This window comes from Coloeus monedula (assembly GCF_965178545.1).
Source record: "Coloeus monedula genome assembly, chromosome: 3".
NCBI classification, from domain to species: Eukaryota; Metazoa; Chordata; class Aves; order Passeriformes; family Corvidae; genus Coloeus; species Coloeus monedula.
This window is the reverse complement of record NC_138783.1, coordinates 78,143,026-78,162,710: the sequence shown is the minus strand read 5'-3', so window position 1 is coordinate 78,162,710 and position 19,685 is coordinate 78,143,026. Positions and strand designations below refer to the sequence as shown.

Sequence of the window (19,685 nt, the reverse complement as noted above, 5' to 3'; positions counted from 1 at the left end):
GACTTGGGCATTTAATATCTTGAGGGATTGGGCTCAGGGGAAGAATTGCAATGAGACAGTTGAAAAGCAGCTGCCATTTCATTACATCTCTAGTAATGTGCCAAGGTTTTCTATTAGCTTTCCATTAAAAAAAAAAATCACATTCAAAAGCTGCATTAAAAGTATGCCAAAGTTTTATGTTTTAAACCAGGAACGGGATGGGAATACTGAGGCTGCCGTCTGCAACATGTGTGCAGTCAGCAGCCTCATTAACTTTCCTCTCTGTTGCATCCGATTGTGACTGGTTACTGAGGAATGCCTCTTAACAGGAGTCCCAATTCTTTTGTTGATTCAAATCAGACTTTAATATTCTTTGAAACTTGTGAAGATGCATATACCCTGTGTTATGAGTGTGCACAAAAGATGACAGTGGTACTTACTAGACCATTTTTGTAGAATGACTGTTTCTTTTTTATCCCATGTGTCTTATACATGTATTCATGTATATGAAAAGGACATTATTATCAAACAAACCAAACTTTGTTGACAACACACTTAAATATAAATTGCAGAAATGTTTCATAAGCTGTACTCAAAGCAGTCTGACTGTGAGACCTAACTCGTGACACGTGTCAGCTTCAGAAAGATAGTGTATTTTCTGTTTTTAAAGACTCAAACAAAACTTCTCACATTCTTCTTTGAAAAAAAATTGTATTTGAAGTCCTTTTTTCACCCAAACACATTTTTAGATAAGAGCACACAAGTCTTGACATTATTTCATTTTGTTATGCGCATCTGTCAAGGAACAGAGATATGATACAGCTGCTAAAAACTGATGATTGTGGAACAGTGAAACTTGACAGCATTTCATTTCCTTTATGTTCTGATTATACATTTATCAGGAAACCTATATCTCCTCTAGTTGAGCTAGAAATTGGTAGAATTCAGGAACTCAAAGGCTTGGCAAAGAACTGTCCTATTATTTGGTATCATCTTACGTTTTAGAGAAGTTGCTTGGTTGGGTCATTGTTAAAGCTTTTGCTTCTTCTTTCATTATTGTGATTCACTATCCAGAGATCACATTTCTATAGGCCCTATAACTGCTCTGCAGCACAAATTAAACGCTGGGGTATTTCATACATATACTTCGAAGTTTCAATGGTTGTCAATCATAGTTTGTAAAATATAGGGATTACAACCTGATTTTAACATCCAAATCCATTGTGTTCATTTTATGTGTGAAAATGAGAAACCCTTGTGCAGACGCAAGATTTCACAGCTTCTTTGTCATCCTGTTTTTAATTTATCTCCATGTTTTGAGCTAGTAAAATGATTTTACTTATCAGTTTAATGTAAAGCGATAAAACGTATCTATTCATCTGAATTAACAAAATCTGAGGGGATCTACAGGTTCTGTGGGATTTTTCTCACATTTTGTTATAATGTAAGTTCATATAGTAATTCTACTAATTTTTCAGTGACATACATTTACTGAATGCCACTAACCTGAAGTTCCCGTTGGGATTCCTTAAGGATACGTGTTTGTCTCTCCTATATTTATCTCCAGAAATATTGTTTGAAGCTAAATGGACTTTGGTGCATAATTACTCATGGAATCCAATATTTTTCCTAGGTATACTTCAGTAAGAATTACCCAGAAGTTGTTCAGAATGGTCAGCTTGCTACAGACTCCTCCCTGGATCCTTCCTCAGGATTATGCATAACTGAGACTGCACTGTGATTCCTCATTGCCTTAACTGTTTTCTGTAGAATGTAAACCTAAGATCCTCTAAACTCAGTGACAACATTTGCAAGTGTTAACGGGAGAGGAAAGGGAGGGGAGGCGATTCTTTGCACTGGACATCCTTCCTATTTAATACTGAGAAGAAAATTTTTACTGTCCCTGTTTCTTTAATTTCAGTGCAATATGTTTTTCTTTCCAGCTAATTATGTTTGTATTGCTAAGGAAATTACGCAGAATCAGTTTTTATTTGAAAGTTATGTGGTAGAGATCTCTTTTATTTAAACAGGTGCAGGACACCTAACAGGTCTAGTGTGCATATTTGGAGCTTAGTAAAATAATTGGAATGTGTCCTTTTTTTTTTTTAATAGAAATATTTTGAGAGCAAGCAAAACCAAATTTTTTTCACTGTCACTTTAGCATGACAGCTCTGTCTGAACAGCGGATTTGGTAGAGTGCAACTTACTTCTCTAGAGCAACTGTCTTTCTACCTGTCACAAGTACCTATGCAGTTTGGTAGGAAAAAAAACTTGAAGAAGCCAAAACCACTTTTTCATTTTGATAGAAAAGTACTATATACTTATTTTTTTGATAAACAGTTCAAATAATTCTGTTCAAGATGAATGTAAATATTGGTTTTATTTTGCTAAAATCCAAATGCTGAAAAATCAGTCTCAATCTTCCGTACTTTAGAAGAAAATTACCACATTTGCACTGAAGAAATATTTAAATAATTTAGCATACATTCCTCTTTTTACCCAGGTTATCAAAGAAAAAAGGTATTAAAATAACTTGAGGAAATGTTTGAATGACATGTCATTATACCTAAATACTGTGTAGTACAAAGTTATCTTCAACACAACACATTGAAATGTATACATTATTTGCATTTATTGTGCCTTAATATTTGTGCCTTCAAGCCAAAGCTATAACTGCAGGGTACACAACAAATTCATTAGATATATGTTAAAAATATGTAACTTCAATATGTTTTAAAGTTTTGCATCAGGGGTTCTGTTGAACTTCAGCTGTTTGAAGTTACCATCCTGCCAGAACAGGTAGGAAAATACAACCTGTAGTTTCGAATGGCTGTTGCTGATAGAGAGGAATGCAGTGAGAGAGGGGTTCAATATTCATAAGTTATGTCCTGATTCAGCAAAGCACTTTAACACAAAGGCACTGTTCCCATGTTTAAAAAGTATATCAAGCAAGTGCTGTGCTGCTTCAGATTTTTTCAAATTTAGTGAGCTATTCTTTGAGGTCCAGTAGAAAATGCATGTATTCATCTCACTTTTTGAAGGGCACAGGAGGGACTAAAAGGCAACAGATTTCTTCAGGATGTGGAAAATATTGTGCTTTTCAAAAAATACTGAAGATGCTTGCTATTACCTTTGTAGTGCCAAACAAGTGTTATTTACCCAGTGTTCATCCAGTGGTCTAAAAGTAAGGCAAACTCAAATGTTTCTCATTTCAAGCAGTTCTACCAGAATATAATTGAGTCAAATACAAAGTTACTTCTTATTGAGAAGTAAATTGAGGCCAAAGCCTGTGCCTCAGCACTATCACTCATGTTGGATGTTTTCCTGCTTGGAGCCAGCCCAGTGGTGAGAGGTGAGAATCCTTGTTCCCCTGTTGCAGCAGCCTCCCTGCACTGGGGCTTGCTGTCCTGCTGTGAGATCCCAGGAGAGAGGGGATTGTGTCTGCAGTGCCACCAGCCAGCTTTCTGAGGGACAGGGGCGCTTTGGAGCTTGTGGAACAAACATCAGGCATCTGTGCTTGCTGGTAATTTCCTCTTACATGGTTAGAAATCATTAGGGGGGAGTTAAAAAATGAGATGCTTTTGTCCCTATCGGTTTTTTTGGCAAGTCGTAACACTTCTCCTACAGTGTGTAGCACCTTACACTGTAACAAGTTCCACTGAGATCAGTGGAGCTGAACTTCGCATAGTGGTGTGCAGCAGGAGGCTTGTGCTACATCTGGTGATGAGTATCAGCCAGCCAGGGGCAGCTAGCAGCCACCAAGCCACGTGGCACAGATGTGCTCTTGTAAGCAGTGCTTATGGCAGATCCTTCTGAGGACACATCAACCACATCCACTTTTTGTATTGCTTGACCCTTCTCTGAGCTCCTGCAGTCCACTTAACACAGTGTCCTAGCATACAGTTACCATCCTGTGTGTTCTGTGGCTTGCATTCGTGAATAGTGGCAAGAATTCTGAAGCAATAAAATTCATGAGTAGTGGCTGCATTACACAGGTATGTGAAGATGTGAGGTCTAAATGTGTAAAGTCATGTTGGATAATGCTGGGGGACTGTGTAGCATAAAGGAAGTTCCACCTCATGGCCTTGTCCATAACTGCCTTTTTGGCAAGGATCCATGGATCCATGTCCAAACTCTGCTTAAGCTTTGCCATGGAAGGACCTGGTTGGAGTGGTGCAAAACAGAGCTAGGGTGAGCTGACCAGTAAGGCAGTGCACTTCATGGAGTTGGGAGTTTGAGCTCCTTTGTTCATCTTTTTTGAGCAGTGTGAATATATTCAGAATCTGTGTTTTACAATATGGCATTCTTCTTATTCCTGAACAGCTAGTTCTTACAAAAGAGGAACTGTGAGGTATAATACAGAGACTTTTAAATAATTTCAGAGACTAGTAAGTTCTCCTGGCCATACAAAAAACCTTGAGTTTATATTTTTTTATCAGACCCAAGGAGATCTGCGTGCGTAAACCAAGGGTATAATTACAGTTTTAGTTCATTTCAGCTCTGAAATGAATCTATGGTAAGTTATATTTCAGAGCAGAACTCCAAAACGCTGGCTGCTGCAGAGTCACTGGTATGAGACCCTGACAGATCTAGCTATCAGTCTATAAGCTAGAATTAATTTGATCCTGTAGCTTTTTGAATGTGCACAAAAATGTTAGGTATCTCTGAAAATGCTGATTCTGCTTCTTCATGTGTTTTGGCAGGACACTGCTCGCTGTAGGTATCAAATATCAATATAAGACAAAACAAATTTTTTACAAAATCACACTCGAATTCCATAAATTGCTGAGTAGAACAACTGATAGCAAGTCATTCATGTCTGTCATGGGCATTATTTCATCTTTTTGGTTTAAAGCAACAAAAATATTTTATTCAGGAAATTGGTTTTTAGGTTCTTTTGTTGGTATTGTTGATAGCTGTTTTGTTCAGATGCTGATTAAGATTGACTGACCCATTTCATTTCAGTGGGGTAAAAATGTGCAGTGTACCTGAATGGCAGAATTCAGATCGCGGGAAGAAAAAAGGCCTTCGTGTGGTGAAAGTCTTTGTCTGTTAAATGAATACAATATCTTACCAGCAAGGTGTTTTATGTTTCCTAATAAAGAAAAATTTAAATAGTTTTAAACTTCCACTTTGAAAAATGTTGTGCTTTATTTGGAAATAGCAAAGCAGGTTACTCTTAAGTTGCATTCCTTATTGGGGATCTTGGAAAAAGAACTCAGTCTCCGGAGTTATTCAAGCCTTCAAAATATTTCTTTGCCATGAGGTGCCTTAAAGTATTCCAGAGTCTTATTTCTAATAAATATAATTTTATACAGTAATACAGAAAATCATCAGTTACAGAATTGTTACTTTGGTGTAAAAATCTAGGAACAGCCTCTACTTCCGATCTCAAGAATTGTTTTTCACACGTTTGTTTTGGTATGTCTTTGCTCCTTCTCAAAGGACCACTGTGAGCCAACAAAGCATGTTGGCATTTTCAAAGCCACAGTTCACCAGGATAGGCTATTTCATATTTTGCTTATTTGCTTAAGGACAAAAATTCTCTTTAGTGAACTGCACCATTTGCCAGATGGGCGTAATTTTCCATGATACCATTTGTATTGCCCTTTGGAAGAGGGAGAACCTTCTGGGCAGCATCAGTAATCTGGTTGCTTAAGTAATGTTGGTAGTTTCTCTTAGCCTTCCCAATACATGTGTGAAATAAGATTGCAAAAAGAATCGGAAGAAATGCTGCTTTTTTTGTTAATATGACCCTTTGAAATATCTCACTTCAAAGTTTGCCTCTTTTTTTGGAGGGGAGAAGAAAGACTTGAAATCACTTCTTTCCTGTGATGGTGATGAGCATGACAGTTTTGCAGAAGATGTGGCTTTCTGTGTATGTTTTACATTGTGTAACAGTGCGCTGCTTTTTCATCATTTTAACTCTGGGTTTGGTTTGGTTTGGTTCTTGCATTTGTTGTAATAATTTGATTTTGGTATTGCTATGGGATTATTTCTTTTGTGGACGTTCACGTGGCAACTGCTGTCATACAATAAAAGGCATTTCTCAGAAGCCTGCCTAAGTCTGTTGTCATTGCAGATGTGTGGCTGAAGGCAGAAGTTATGGGCTGAGCTAAGTCGGGACATGCCTGACATCTCCAAACACCGCTCGGTGGCATTGGTAGCCCCAAGAGCCAAAAATCCTCTACTTGGAGGTACAAAACACAGTAATACATGCCAGCTTGGTTTTACCAGGTGTCTTCAGTCTGAGATCTCTCAGATCACATTACCAAGATTTTTGCTTTAATTGCTAAAAAGTATTGCAAATGGATTTTTAAAAATTGTGATGGAAGACTCACTGAAGTTGAACCAGTGCAGACGGAGTATGGTCTGTGCTTGAACCAGCTGGCAGGCTCACGGGGCTGGACAGTGGAAATGTGGAAGGTCAGTGGACAGAAGTGAGGTGGGTTAGCAGCGTAACTCCAAAATCTGGTGTTAACCTCTTAGTCTTGTATTTCTGTCTGATGACTTTGTTGTTTGATTTAGCAAGACACTCAGATGGTTTCTTCTGAAAACCATGCAAAATTCCTCCCTATGTCTTCCAGCTGTCTCAAGTTCTTCACTCTGCTATTTTGATGCAGGTTTTTTAGTCCAGGATGTATTGTGCATTTGTCAATAATCCCCCAGTGCAGCAAGTTGCAGGACCTGGTGCAATATGAATTGTCACCTGTCCTTTTATACCATGGAGTATGCGTTAAGAATTTCTCGTGTTTGTACCAAAAGTCTACCTCACAACCACTATGCAGCTGTCTTGGTTGCCTCTAAGTGAATTTGGCTTGGGTTGTCACAGCTCAAGTCACCTGTGGGATGGGCAATATCCACCTGGAGCTATATCCTCCCAGAGCAAGCACTTACCAAATGCATGTGCTCCCATGTTAATACAGCAGTTCTCTTTTAGAAGTGGAAGAGGGAGATTTGTTCCCTTGCCTGAAGGAGAGCTGCTGCTAAGTAGCAAAGCCAAAGATGCTTTTTAGGAATCTGCTCACAAAACAAGCGTGAATTTCACAAACTTGGTGTTTAAAGCTGGTTCATGGATTTGGAGCACTATTAATGTACAGAAAATCAGGGCCATACTCTGATGTATGAAATCAGATTTTCACTGTCTGCACCTTGGCACTACTTAACTCCCAAATTGGCCTGGAATCAATAGCTTCATCTGTTTTGAGATACAAAATTCCCTATGGATTTTAGCCACGGATCCAGCACATGCTGAAAAGTACAATAACCTTGAGAAATTGGAGGTAGTCCCACTGCCATTCAGGAGCCAGGGCACATCCCACTTTTAAGTTGCTGGGCTCAACACAGAGGACTGGGATCATTTGATTTCTTCAAACACAGGAGTTAAAACCTGCACCAGAGCTCTTGCCCCTCTCCTGCATGGGATACCCTGGTTTTTTAGAGCATACTTTTGGGTGTTGTAGGCTTTTCTTAGGCTGAGCTGCTTGGATGTTCTCATCTAGTGCATGACTGAAACATAATATTGAGGATCTTTTTGATGGGAATGTTTGCCATGAGTGAATGGTGTGGGGGATTGTTTCCACCGGTGCAAAGGAAAATCCTAGATTCAAGTCCAAGTTCCAGGGAGTACTTAACGCCTTTTATTCAATGATCATCTGTAGAAACACCAGGAGGAGCTAGGGCTTCTATTCCATTCTGTCAGCATAGCTAGGGTGTCGCTGGTCAGCAGGATCCATTTGCTTATGTTCACCTGCTCTATGGCCCCAGTGGGGCGGTGGTGGCCCAGGCTGCAGCTGCTGCCACACAGGTCTGACAGGTCTGCTCTTTGCAGTCAGTGCTTCAGCTGTTGGGCAGCTCTACCAAAGCAAACTCGCTTCTCCTGCCTCCCCAAGGACGCTGTTGCCCTGAGCACCATCACTACCATGTGGAGCTCTGCTCCGGATGGGATACTCTCTGTGCCCCGCTGTTCCTACTGCAGCTGCTCCTTCTCCAGTATACAGGCAGTGAGTCTCCCTATAGACCAAGCTGTTCTTGGAATCAATAGAGCTCCTAACAGAAGGGCTCTGGAATACTAGCTGAAGTTTCTGCATTCACTATACCCAGAGGAAAGAGCTCCCAGTTTATGCAGTTCAAATCACTGTGTTGCAGCCAAGGGGATATGTATCACCTGCTCACACTAACATCTGAATATGGTGCCTGAAGTATGGCTGGTGGATTGTGTCAGGCACATGAGACTTACAAAGATCTATGGTGCCTATTTCTTTTTTTTTTTTCCCTCCCTTTTTCTCTCTCTCTGTTTTTCAGTTTTGGATATTTGCTATGGGGAATTAAAGTGAGGTGGAACAGTGAAAAATAGTTCCCTTTGTTTAATTCCAGTAACCTTTGTACCTCACAGTTCAAGCACAGATAGCAAATAAAGGGAGGAGTTATTTATCCTGAGTATCCTGAAAAAAGCAAATCTTTTTAGTGTTCATGCCAGCTGACCTTCATGGAGCTCTCTATTTTCCAGGAAAGGACCATAATTATCTTATGGCATTAAATTGAGTTGGGTGGGAAATGCAGCCTCAAATTTATTAGTCAAAGTTTCAATGTCAACAAGAGCTTGTTCTTGAATATTACAAGCCTAGATTTTCTTTTCAATGTAAGTGCCAAGCATGAATAGGACAAGTGAGTGCTGTTGAACTGTCTCTTGAAAACATTGCCAGGATACCAAAAAAGAGGATTTCTCCCCCTCCCTGCCCAGCTGAGAGGATTTTTCCTCATTCTGTACCAGCAGGAAGGCAGCATTGTACCAAGAATATGGACCGCTCTGTGTTTTGGTTGATTTAACATGTATGCACTTTTGCAGAGTAGTGATTTCCTTGAGTGGAGTTATGCAAGTAATTCACCGTGAGTCATTCATGCAGTGAATTAAGTGCCTCTTCCCACAACCAGGTCGTCTCCTGACAATCTTTTTTTTTTTTTTTTTTTTTTCTGGAATTACTCAACAAATCCGTTTGCAATTACTTTTAAGCATTCTGTGTAGATCACACATTTATGTATGTGGCTAATGTTTGTTGATTTTTTTTGAGTCATATTCATAATACATCAGAGAAAATACATAGTGTTTTCTCTGTATTGGTTGGTATAAACGTCCATACCCACAAATAAAAATTTCGTTTTCATCTGGTTTCAGGTGAGCATGTGCCTGTGTGTATCCCTGTCAATAAAACTAGATTTACTTGAATGGTGTGTCACATTATGCATACACATCAACACAGAAGGGAAGGCAATCTGCATTTTTCAAATAGTTTTATGGAAAAGTCTCGGCTGCTTTTTCCAGCAGTAAGTGACAGAGACCATCATGGGCTTGGGAGCAGGAAGATGCCTGTGCACATGCCAAAAGAACATAGAGAGCAGCAAGATGCCTGCAGTCTGCTGGGATGGAGCAGGGCTGGCAGGAGTCTCCCTGCACAGGTTTTACCTGCCTAGGTTCTTTGTGCATTTCTGTGCATGTAAGAAGTTGCAACAGACTCTGTGCAGAACCAGTTCAGGTTGCTGAAAGCAGAAAGTGAAAGGCCAAGTGCTGCTGGTAAGCAAGAGCAGGTGTTCATCCTGTGCCAGGCATGGCTGAAGCCCGTTCCCCGCAGGTGTTGTCCTTACAAATGCTCTGGCTGACTGTGCCTCTGCCCCGTTTGAGTAATATGGCTTATTTTGGAGGAGGAGAAGCCCTCCAGAAAGGAGGAATTTTTAGGGAGAGCTTCCTAGAGCATAAAGGAATCAACAGTGAGGTTTCCCTCAGAGGTCTCCATCTCGCAGAAAAAAAATTGTTCTTTTCTGCTTTACAGGACATGTGCTGGACCCTGCAGAGCTCATGGATGCTCTGCAAGGAAGGTGTAACAGCCCACAGTGCTTAGGAGGACCTATTAATGGGCTGGGTACCTGGCTAATGGGGATGCCTTTGCTGCAGCCAAATGGAATACTTAATATGTGTAGATCTTTGGGAGATGACTGGGCTGCCAAAAGGAACGGGCAACAAACCAGTTGGAGCTGCTGATGCTGTTGTCACAGATTTACCAGAAAATCTGCTTTTCCTTCCAGCTGCTTTTTTTTTTTTCCTAAAGAAGTGATTATCAGTTCAGCTTTTCCCTGGAACTGATACTGAGGCAAACTTCTATCAGATATTGCTAAATGTAATGTGCCTTTTCATGGCTTCTTGGCTCATGATGGCTGCCAAGTTCACAGGATATTTTGGCCGTGTTACTGAAACTGTGGCTTCTGTTGTTCGTAGCTGTTCAGGACTTCCATTTGCCCATCCTGAGGGAACTGTAAGAAAGACTGGCCCCTGCTGTTAAATTGTTTGCATAATTCCTTTTTTCTTTTTTCTTTTTTTTTTAACTGGGAAAGTTGATCTTAGACTGGAAGAAGTATCAGCAATGTTAGAGTTTTAACATGAAATCATCATATCTGAGTGATTCAAGATGAGTGTGTCCCTCTTCTCTCATCCATTGCCTTGAAGTTGAGGAAAGTGCTTGATTTCCTACTTTGATTTCTCTGGACGACTCTTAATCCCAAATTTTAGTGAGGAGCTGATTTATTGTCTAGCATCAGGGAGGGGACATTAATTCCATCTGCCACCCAGTGTGCCTGCTTGGAAAGAAAGAAACCTCTGCTGTAGGTAAGATCAAAACCAAAGGGTATAAACTGGGTTGAAATCCATGTGTTCAGGCTGCTTGTCTGGAAAACGCAACTCTACTTCTACTTAACCCTGTAGTTGTCTGGAAAGCCTTGAAACACCTGACTCTCTACCTTGAAGCTCACCCGAGTGCCCAGAACCACACTCCTTGGGGTCTCCAGAGCTGCCAAAACTGGCAGCTTTGTGCCTCATGCCTGCCGGAGCCTCTCTGGCATGGAGAAAACAAGGATTTTACTTGTGTAGAGGCTTGGTGGGCCCTGGTAGCTGTGCCAGGCCCCTCCCCACGCAGTGCCGTGGCAGCTCCAGCTCCAAACAACTGCTCCAAAAGATGTGTTAGAACTCTCAGTGCAAGTGGGAGAGGGGCAAATGAGACCCCTGCCTGCTGCCCCCCAGGAAAGTGCCCTCAGGGGCAAGGATGCAGTGCCCCTTTGCTGAAAGCCTTTCCTAGAGTCATGATGCCAAGGAGAAAGGAGGAATTTGGATGCCAGAACCCACAGTCAGCGTGTAAACCTCCTAGGATAACAATTGCCAGGGCAGTGAGGAGGCAGCCCGGGGCTCCCCACTCCCTGGTGACGGCCTCAGAGTGAGGTTTCGGCATTAGGCACACGCTCCCTCCTTGCTCTCCCTCGCAGCCCCCTCCGCCCTCCCGAGTCTGAAATTCCTGGCTGTAGAGTGTGGCAGTTTCAAAGCAGGGGTGGAGGAGGCTCCTCCACCCAAGGTAGCCTCCAGCCTGGTTGTTGGGGCGCTCTCATGGGATGTGGGAGCTGTGGGTTTGGGCCCCTGGGGCTGAGGCGGGAGAGGAACCCAGGCCTCCCACTTCCTCAGCATATAATTTGAATACTGAGGCATTATATAATAAAAGCTATCACCACCTTTTCTTCTTCCTGCTTTGTTTTTAAAAGACTGATCTGTGTGGAGTCTTTTGAAAGAAAGGGCGTAGGTACCAATCTCCAGGAGAAGGTTCCAGACAATGGATCCCAGGCAGACAGGATTGCCTCACTCCAGCCTCAAGGGGCTTTTAGTGCAAGAGAGAATTGCAGATACACCCTTGTCCTCCACTTTTCCTGTTGCTTCAATGTAAGCAGCTGCGTGCTCCCTTCAAGAAGATCCCACTGTATCCTACCAGCTCTGTTGTGTTCAAGTCTTGAAGTGCCCAAATTCCACCATGAACCACACAGGGGTTCTGAGTGCAGTTCACGAGATGCTGGAGGCCACATCACGTAAAAGTGCCCAAACCTCCCCTGAGTTTAACCTTAAATTCTCTACTTAAATCAGCTTGTCAAATCCAGATGAAATGACTTGCCTCTGAAAAAATACTGGGGATAGAGGCTAGATCAAGAGAGACATGCTTATGTAATTGCATAAGCAGGTAAGACTATTTTTGTTGCTTTGAAAACCTTAGAAAACTTTAGACTAGAAATAAATGTCCACAAGTAGCCTTAATCATTGCACTCTGAATACTCATTTGAAATAATCTTGGCAATCAATTCTGGTGTAGCTCTGGCTGGAAAAGCCCAGACAGTCCCAGATGTCTCTTTGATGCAGGATCACACAAAGATTCAAGTTTCCATTGCTCTGATGAAGCAAGATGTCCCTTGCCCTAACTGAGGGGGAAGAAGTCGCTGTGTACCAAAATATAAATGTGTTGCACATGGTGCCTATTAATCAATGGAGTCAAGTCTGGAGCAGCATCAACTCTTACAACTTGTACTCAGTGGTGTCATTATACAAATCCATATATCTCTTCATATATCCATATATCTTTCTGTGATACTTGAAAAATCATGGTAGCTGGGTGAAGTCCCTGGGGACTGGAAGTAGGGAAATAATGCTCTCATTTTTAGAAAGGGTAGAAAGGAACATCCTGGGAAGCACCAAGCTGTCAGCCTCACCTCTGTGCCTGGGAAAGTCATGGAGCAGATTCTCCTAGCTGTGCTAAGGCATATGGACAGGAAGATGATTCGAGACAGCAACCCCCAGCATAAATACAGTCTTGGAGATGAAGAGATAGAGAGCAGCCCTGCCAGCAAGGACTTGGGGGTGCTGGTGGATGAGAGGCTGGACATGTCCTGGCAATGCGTGCTCACAGCCATGAAGGCCAACCGTATCCTGGGCTGGATCGAAAGGAGCACGGACAGCACGGTGAGAGAGGAGATTCTCCCCGTCTACTCCTCTTTGGTGAAGCCCCACCCTTGTCTAGCTCTGGCTCCTCCAAAGAAGGTCATGGACCTACTGAAGTCAGTCCAGAGGAAGGCCACGAAGATGATCAGAGGTCTGGAGCGCTTCTTCTAGGAAGAAGTTTGGGTTATTCCACTTGGAGAAGAGAAGGCCCCGGGAGAACTTACTGTGATCTTTTGGTACTTCAATGAGGTTTATAAGAGAGATGGGGACAAACATTTTGGTAGGGTGTGTTGTGATAGGATATGATGTAATGGTTTTAAACTGAAACAGGGTAGATTTACACTAGACAGAAGGAAGAAATTTTTTACAATGAGAGTGGTGAAACACTCGAACAGGTTGCCCAGAGAGGGCAGTGGTGGATGCCCTGTCCTTGGAAACATTCAAGGCCAGGTTGGATGGGGCTCTGAGTAACCTGATCTGGTTGAAGATGTCCCTACTTCTTGCAGGCATGTTGAACTACATGGGCTTTAATGGTCACTTACAACTCAAACTGTTCTATGATTGTGTGTAACCTGGTTTTGCAGCACTCCATCTGTGGAACTCTATTATTTCCCCTCTTTTTCTAGGCAGATACTACAGCAGGTGGTGGGGCAGAAACCTCACTCCAGGGGGAAGGAGGCCAGCTCATCAGTAGGGTTTTCATGAAAGACGAAAATCTTTCATTTATTGCAGTAGATACTACAAATCAAAGGAGTTCAGCAACCAAAACAAAGAAAGGATGTCACTGTCCTTGCCACACTTTTATCAAGAGAATTCCCCAAAGGATGGCAAAGGTTCTCTGCAGCCCCTTCATTCACATCTTCATTATCATAAATTGCCAGTGGAGCAGTCATTGCAAGGGACACATTGCTCTGAGAGAGGGAATTGAGGCTTTGTCAGCTCCTTGAGATGGTCAAGAAAGCTGAAAGGCATGAAATAGAAACCTTCTCCAGGATGTCCTGCATGTCTAAGTATACATTTGAGGAAGTCCAACCACAGGAGAAATGGCTGGTTACCCTGGGCCTGGACTGACTGGCCAGATATGATGTTTCATGGACCCTCGGGTAATTTTTGCCAGGTGCTGTGATGAGATGCTGCTCTGATACCATCAGGAGATGCTCATGGGAGAGAAATAAAAGAAAGAAGGCACTATAGAGGATCATTTCAATACCTGACACTCTTACACTTGGCTAATTGTATTTGTTCATTAAGATAAGGATCAGCATTCAGCTTCTTCTACATTTAGGTCAGCCTTCCAGTACATTTGCACTTGCAAGAGAGAGCTGCTTTAATGAGGGATAATGAAACTTGCTACACATTGCATCATAACTTCTGTGTTAATATCATTTACACATGATAAAATGCAAATAGTATTGACCGTCAATGCACAAGCATGCTTAATCCTCTAAGCCCACACACAAGCATGTGCTAAAACTAATATCCCTAACAGTAAACAAAGTATACATCTGTGCCTCTCTCTGTCCTCCTGAGAACATTCATTTTCCCTAAACTACAGGGTGCATCAGCTCTACCCACACAGCCAAATAAACTGCCACTGACTCCTATAGGTACCCTTATTCCCTGTTTGCACTTCACAAAACCATGACAACACAGTGAGACCTCACTGTAAACAACCGTGCCTTAAGCAGACCCACACTCTGCATTGCAGGCATTCAAAGGGCATTTCTAATGCATAACTCCAGTTGACTCTCCCAATGCATTTTGGGTGTCCAAGGCCGGCTTGTCCATCCTCTGTAGGCACCCTGAATTTTGAAATAGACATCTCAGCTAAATGACAGCTGGTAGAGATGCTCAAACTCTTCTTCATTTAGGATTTGTGCTGGTAGAGGGGTACCAGCATACTCTTTTACATCTGGGGTTTGGAGCTGGAAGGTAGTACAAAAGGCAAGGTATTAAGCTCAAGTGGGATCAGTTAGTGACTAGCCATCTTCAGTGAATAAATGTTCCCTGAACGTTAAATGAGTCCACACAAATGCCAAGAAATACAGATTAAGCACATGGTGAAAGTTAAATGTGTTTCATTATAATTCTGTCGTGCAAAGTTCAGCTCACAATGTCAGAATCACTAAACCCCTTTCAGGTACCTTAATACCACATAGGTGTTCGTATTTCGGAGAGAAAACCCTCTTCAGGTTGCACTACTGGTTGAGAGTACTACCTCTGAACTATATGATTTTAAGGGCATTCTGTATTTCTGGTTCCCTGAGAGCTGCAAAACTTTTTTGATCAACTTTTCTTACTCTTGGAATGTAAAAGTTCACATTAGTTCGGACTGGTGAAGAATTTTCTTTGGAAATTTCTTACCCACCTTATGAAACACAGCATTGCAGCAACTGCTGTTTCCATTTCTCAGTGCTATCAGCAAAGTGCTCCTTGGGTTTTAATGATCCAGAAAAATGCAACAGACAGAAGTTGTCTGGAGAAACCATAGATTTGTGTAGGACATGATCCTTGGGGAGGCGTCCTGCTGGTGAGGAAACTCTGAGGAGCAGCTGAATAAGCTCAGTGCCTTTGAAAGGCACTCTTCTCCTTTGATTGCACAGGCTCTTACTTCAAGAGGGCTGCTTCATGAAGCTAGTAAAATTTAGTTTCACGATGCCTACTGGCTAAGTCTTGCCATGGACAATCAAAGACTGAGCAAATGAGGTTTGCTCTCCAGAGAAGGGAAGTGTCCTGCCCTTTGTCACCAGCTAAGCCTGACATTCACAGAGCTGGTCAGAGAGTGATCAGTGTTGAATACAGATGTGCCCTTTAGACGCTTCTTGGCCCATTCAAAGCTTGGCAGTAGATTTCTGTGCCTACCTGAAATCACACTGTATTCCCTCAGCAGCCATGAAGTCAAAACATTTTTTTATGTAATACCAGTGAAGCAGATGTTATTCAGCATTTACTATGCTTTCAGTGCCTTAGCAGCTGGAAAGACAAGTGTGTGCTAGCAGTGTTAGAAAGCACAGACTGTACTTCCAAGGTACAAAAGAGTGCATGTGCAGGAGCAGCATCTCCTCCAAGCAGAGCAGGCAGCCCATGGACCTGTGTCAGTCGAGGACCTCAAGACACGAGCTCCTTAGACAGCTGAATGCGGACTCCTCTCAACCGGACGTGCACTCACTTTGAGGATTATGTATGTTAGATCCTTGCTTTGATACCTTCACTTACGCAAAGCCTTGGCTCTATCAGTTCCAGCATAGTCAAACTTGGGTGAATCAGCTTCCCTCAGACCATGCAGCCTGATTCACACGCTAGGAATCCAGCCTCTCCTTGCTGCAGAGTAACCAGTGGAAGCTCCAGCAGTGGAGCTGCATTTACTATCAGCTCTGTGAGCATTTTTTTATGCAAACCTCAGGGGTTTTTTTTTAACCCTGGCTGTTGAGAGTGTGCCCTGGACTGCTCCAATTGACTGGATTTGTAGAAGTAAGACTGTGTGCATGGAGGGTGAGCTTGTGCTCCTAAGGAAAAGAAGTGGAGGCTTTATCTATACCCGTAAGTTAGAGGGTGTGAGCTCTGTGCTGAAACCAGCCATGCTTTTTGGTGCTTGTGTTCCCCGGCATGGCTTTGGCCCATGAGGGCTTGCAGCCTCCTAAGTACTGCAGGGTGTGGCACACATCAGACTGATCTTCAGGGACCATATGAATGAGGCCAAGTGTTCTGGAGGGGAAAGAGTGTTTACTCCTGCATCTGCAAGTTGTACATGACATAAAAAGGATTTGCCATCGGGGTACTAGAGACCTGTTTCAGAGCTGGTGGTGTGTGTGCAAACATACACACTGGACTGTGAGGTATGGACACATGAGATGTGCATGTATAAATGTGGGCCTGTATTTATTTATGTGCACACACATGCACTGCACTTCTATGCAATAACAAAGTTTAATGCTGTAATTACCTATACTGCAGACTAAGAATCATGTCCTCTTGTTCTGTTTCTTTTTTGGAGAAGGTAAACCCATGCTAATTTTAACAGGTCTCCCTTTCTGAGCGTCAGTGGGCTTCAATGCCCCCAGCACAACACTGTGGTGAGCTGGTTTTTGTCCCTGAAGGATGATGGGACTGGGTTGAATAATCATAGTGCTACAGCCCCTCTGCATTTTCTGCCCAGAGTGATGTTGCTGAAGTCTAGCTCCAGCTTCCCTCCCATTATGATACCATTATGTCCAAGGCACCTGATTTTGTTACCTGCCTTTTGTGTAATTCTTTGGACTCCTCTACAGCAAAGACTCACTTACAGGCAAAGAATACTAGCATACTATTTGCCGAAATTCTCATGGATAAGAAAATTAACATTCCCCCCACCCTCCTTTTTGTTGTTGCCATGGTCACAGGAAAGGAATTAAAGCATCAAAGCCTTCCATTTCCTGATGATGGATTAAGGAAATTATTAATTTGTCTTATAAAAAGGCAGGTTGTGTCTCTGCAATTAATGTTAGAAGGCTCTCCATGAGGGGAATTTCAGCCTCCTGGGCGGAGAAAGCAAAAGCATCTGCTTGTTCACTATCTTAGATAGATGCTAAGCTAGGTTATGGCAGTCTGTGCCATAATTCCTGCCTTTATTAGTCACTCCAGATAGTATTTGGCTGCCTAGGCAGTGGTTTCTTTGGGGCACAGTATTAAGAATTCAAGCCCCCCTACAAATTAAGTCCTCTCCTTTATCCATTTTTTTGTGCTCCATCCATGATCTCTCAGGCTTTTTTCCATTGCAGGTTGAGGAAGAGAAAACCCAGGGAAAAAAGCTACTTGCACGTAATTGTCTTTGATATGTTCCTACTCATCTCTTGTCCTGCTTTCCTGGCTCCTTGGTGCCCAGCATCTACCTACTGGTGAGGCAGCTGTTTACATGGGAACACTTTACAAAGACTGGCTTCACAGTGGAATGTGTTCTCCCAGGGAGCTGCAGGCTTGGCCATGGCCACTGTAATTGTCCCAGCATGGGGCATAAAGACTCAGTCTCGTAAAGACTTTCTGATGGATCAGGGCCTCTTTTACCAGGTACAGTGTTTCTTGGTGACCTGTCCTGGCTGGAGCTGCCTATGCTTGCAGGAAAAAATGGGGAGGAAAATATCTCGCCCTGTCTGCTTCTGGTGTCAAAATTCTTTCTATTGCTTCACCTCTTCTTCTCCATTCCATTTTTAATTCTAAACTATTACAGAAAATACAGTTTCTAATTGCAGCATTTGTCTTCAAAATTAGGAGAGAAAACATACCAGCACCAAAACACAGTGACTTTGATCTTGATAGTTATCAAAACTCTCTTGGCTCCACAGGGAGTCCCATTGTCCCAGTCTTCTTTTCAGCAGCCTCTCTGAGCTTAAAGGTGCTGCTTTGGCTTCCCACTGCCAGCAGTGGTGTTGTCTGATGACAGAACCCAGCACACAACACAGACTCTTTCAAATTCATCCTTTCATATTTCTGCTTGTTGCCTTCAGATAATTTGGCCTTTTTATTTACCTGATCCCCTTTTCTTCTTCCTAAAAGAGAGTGTCTTAGTGCTTCCCATTGAAACCCATGGAAGTAAATTGTTGGGAGATAATACCTGGTGAGCAAGTGCCGCTGGGGCAGAGGTGGCTGAGCAGTGCTTGTGACACAGAGCAGTGTCTCATGCTAACCTCGTGGCTCGTCCCTTTGATATGGTGTCTGTCAGGCGCTGTGCTTTGCCTACCTTGCCGTGGGAAATGAGGGAACTTGTTTGTCACTTTTTCCTATGCTGACAGGGCACAAAGAAGGAAAGGATCTTTTCTCTGAGTGGTAAGCTCCCATTTCCCTTTGATCTGCTTTATAGGAGCACCCTTCCTCTATGAATGAAAAAAATGCTGGGACTCCTTCTTGGAAAAGATGAATACAATTTGGAAACTCAACAGGAGTTTGCATACCTGCCATATTCCTATGAATAATGCAGTGCTGCTCTCCCAGCGACCACATCCAGACCACACTCAGCTCAGATATCTCTCGAGTCAGGAAGACTCCTTCGGCTGATGGAAAGATATGAAACCCTTGTTCCTGGGTCTGATGGGTCTGTAATTAAGAGCTTTAAAACCAGTGTTGTAACACCATGAGGGACATTTATTTGGTTTTAAACATGTCAAATGATCTACTGCTTTCAGATGCTAAGCTATAACCCTTAAGGTGTCAGTTGTTGGGGAGAAAATCCATATTTACCTCTCCATTTGTGCAATAGTCATGGGGCTTGGTGGCATTGGTGTCACAATAGCACTTTGACATGTAAATGGACTGATTTGCAAACACAACAAAAACCTAAAAAGTCAAAAAAAAGTAAAATACTTCTCCATGTGTACTCTGGTTGTATTTATATATTAGTTAATCTCACTTTGAAGTGTTCCACAGTGTACCAACCTAATTTCTTTTTCCTCTGGTCAGCAATGGGTATACAATGTGCAGGGTTTAAAGTAGGTTCCAAAAGAGTTTACCTTCCCCACAGATAGCCTTTGAGGACTCAAAAACACAGATACCATCTTCTCTGCCATGCCTTTTCTCTCCAGCTGAGCTGAGTAATTGAGTTGGTAGCCCAGGTGGCACCTCAACACCTCCACAGCCCTTGATACTTAGCTTCTTTTTGCCAGCCTGCAGCAAATATGCATTGTGCTCTCCTGTTGGTCCTTATTTTCTCCGTATTCAATACCAGAAGGTCATAATGCTCACCGTAATCTCTCCTTATGCTGATGTGAGTGTCCAAATGCTGGTGGCCTCATGCAGATGTATCTTGGTCTTCAACATCAGGGGTGTGGGGAGAGAAAGATTTATCAACCTAAGGAGAGGGAAGAAAGAGATGCAGACATCATGCAAAAACCATTTACTCATGCCACAGTTTACATTCTATGAAAGGAATGAAGGAATGGAG

The 19,685-nt window shown here is 42.6% G+C and overlaps 1 protein-coding gene across 3 annotated transcripts in view; it reads left to right on the top strand.

Annotated features, from left to right (window-relative positions):
- ABCC4 (ATP binding cassette subfamily C member 4 (PEL blood group)) overlaps window positions 1-6,015 on the top strand; it is a 146,311-nt gene extending 140,296 nt beyond the window's left edge. For all 3 annotated transcript variants that reach the window (XM_082279420.1, XM_082279419.1, XM_082279421.1), the window contains one exon: window positions 1,613-6,015. In XM_082279420.1, the coding sequence (XP_082135546.1) occupies window positions 1,613-1,720 (108 nt within the window). In that variant the 3' untranslated portion in view covers window positions 1,721-6,015. The remainder of the gene's footprint in view (window positions 1-1,612) is intronic.
- The last annotated feature ends 13,670 nt before the right edge of the window (window positions 6,016-19,685 follow it).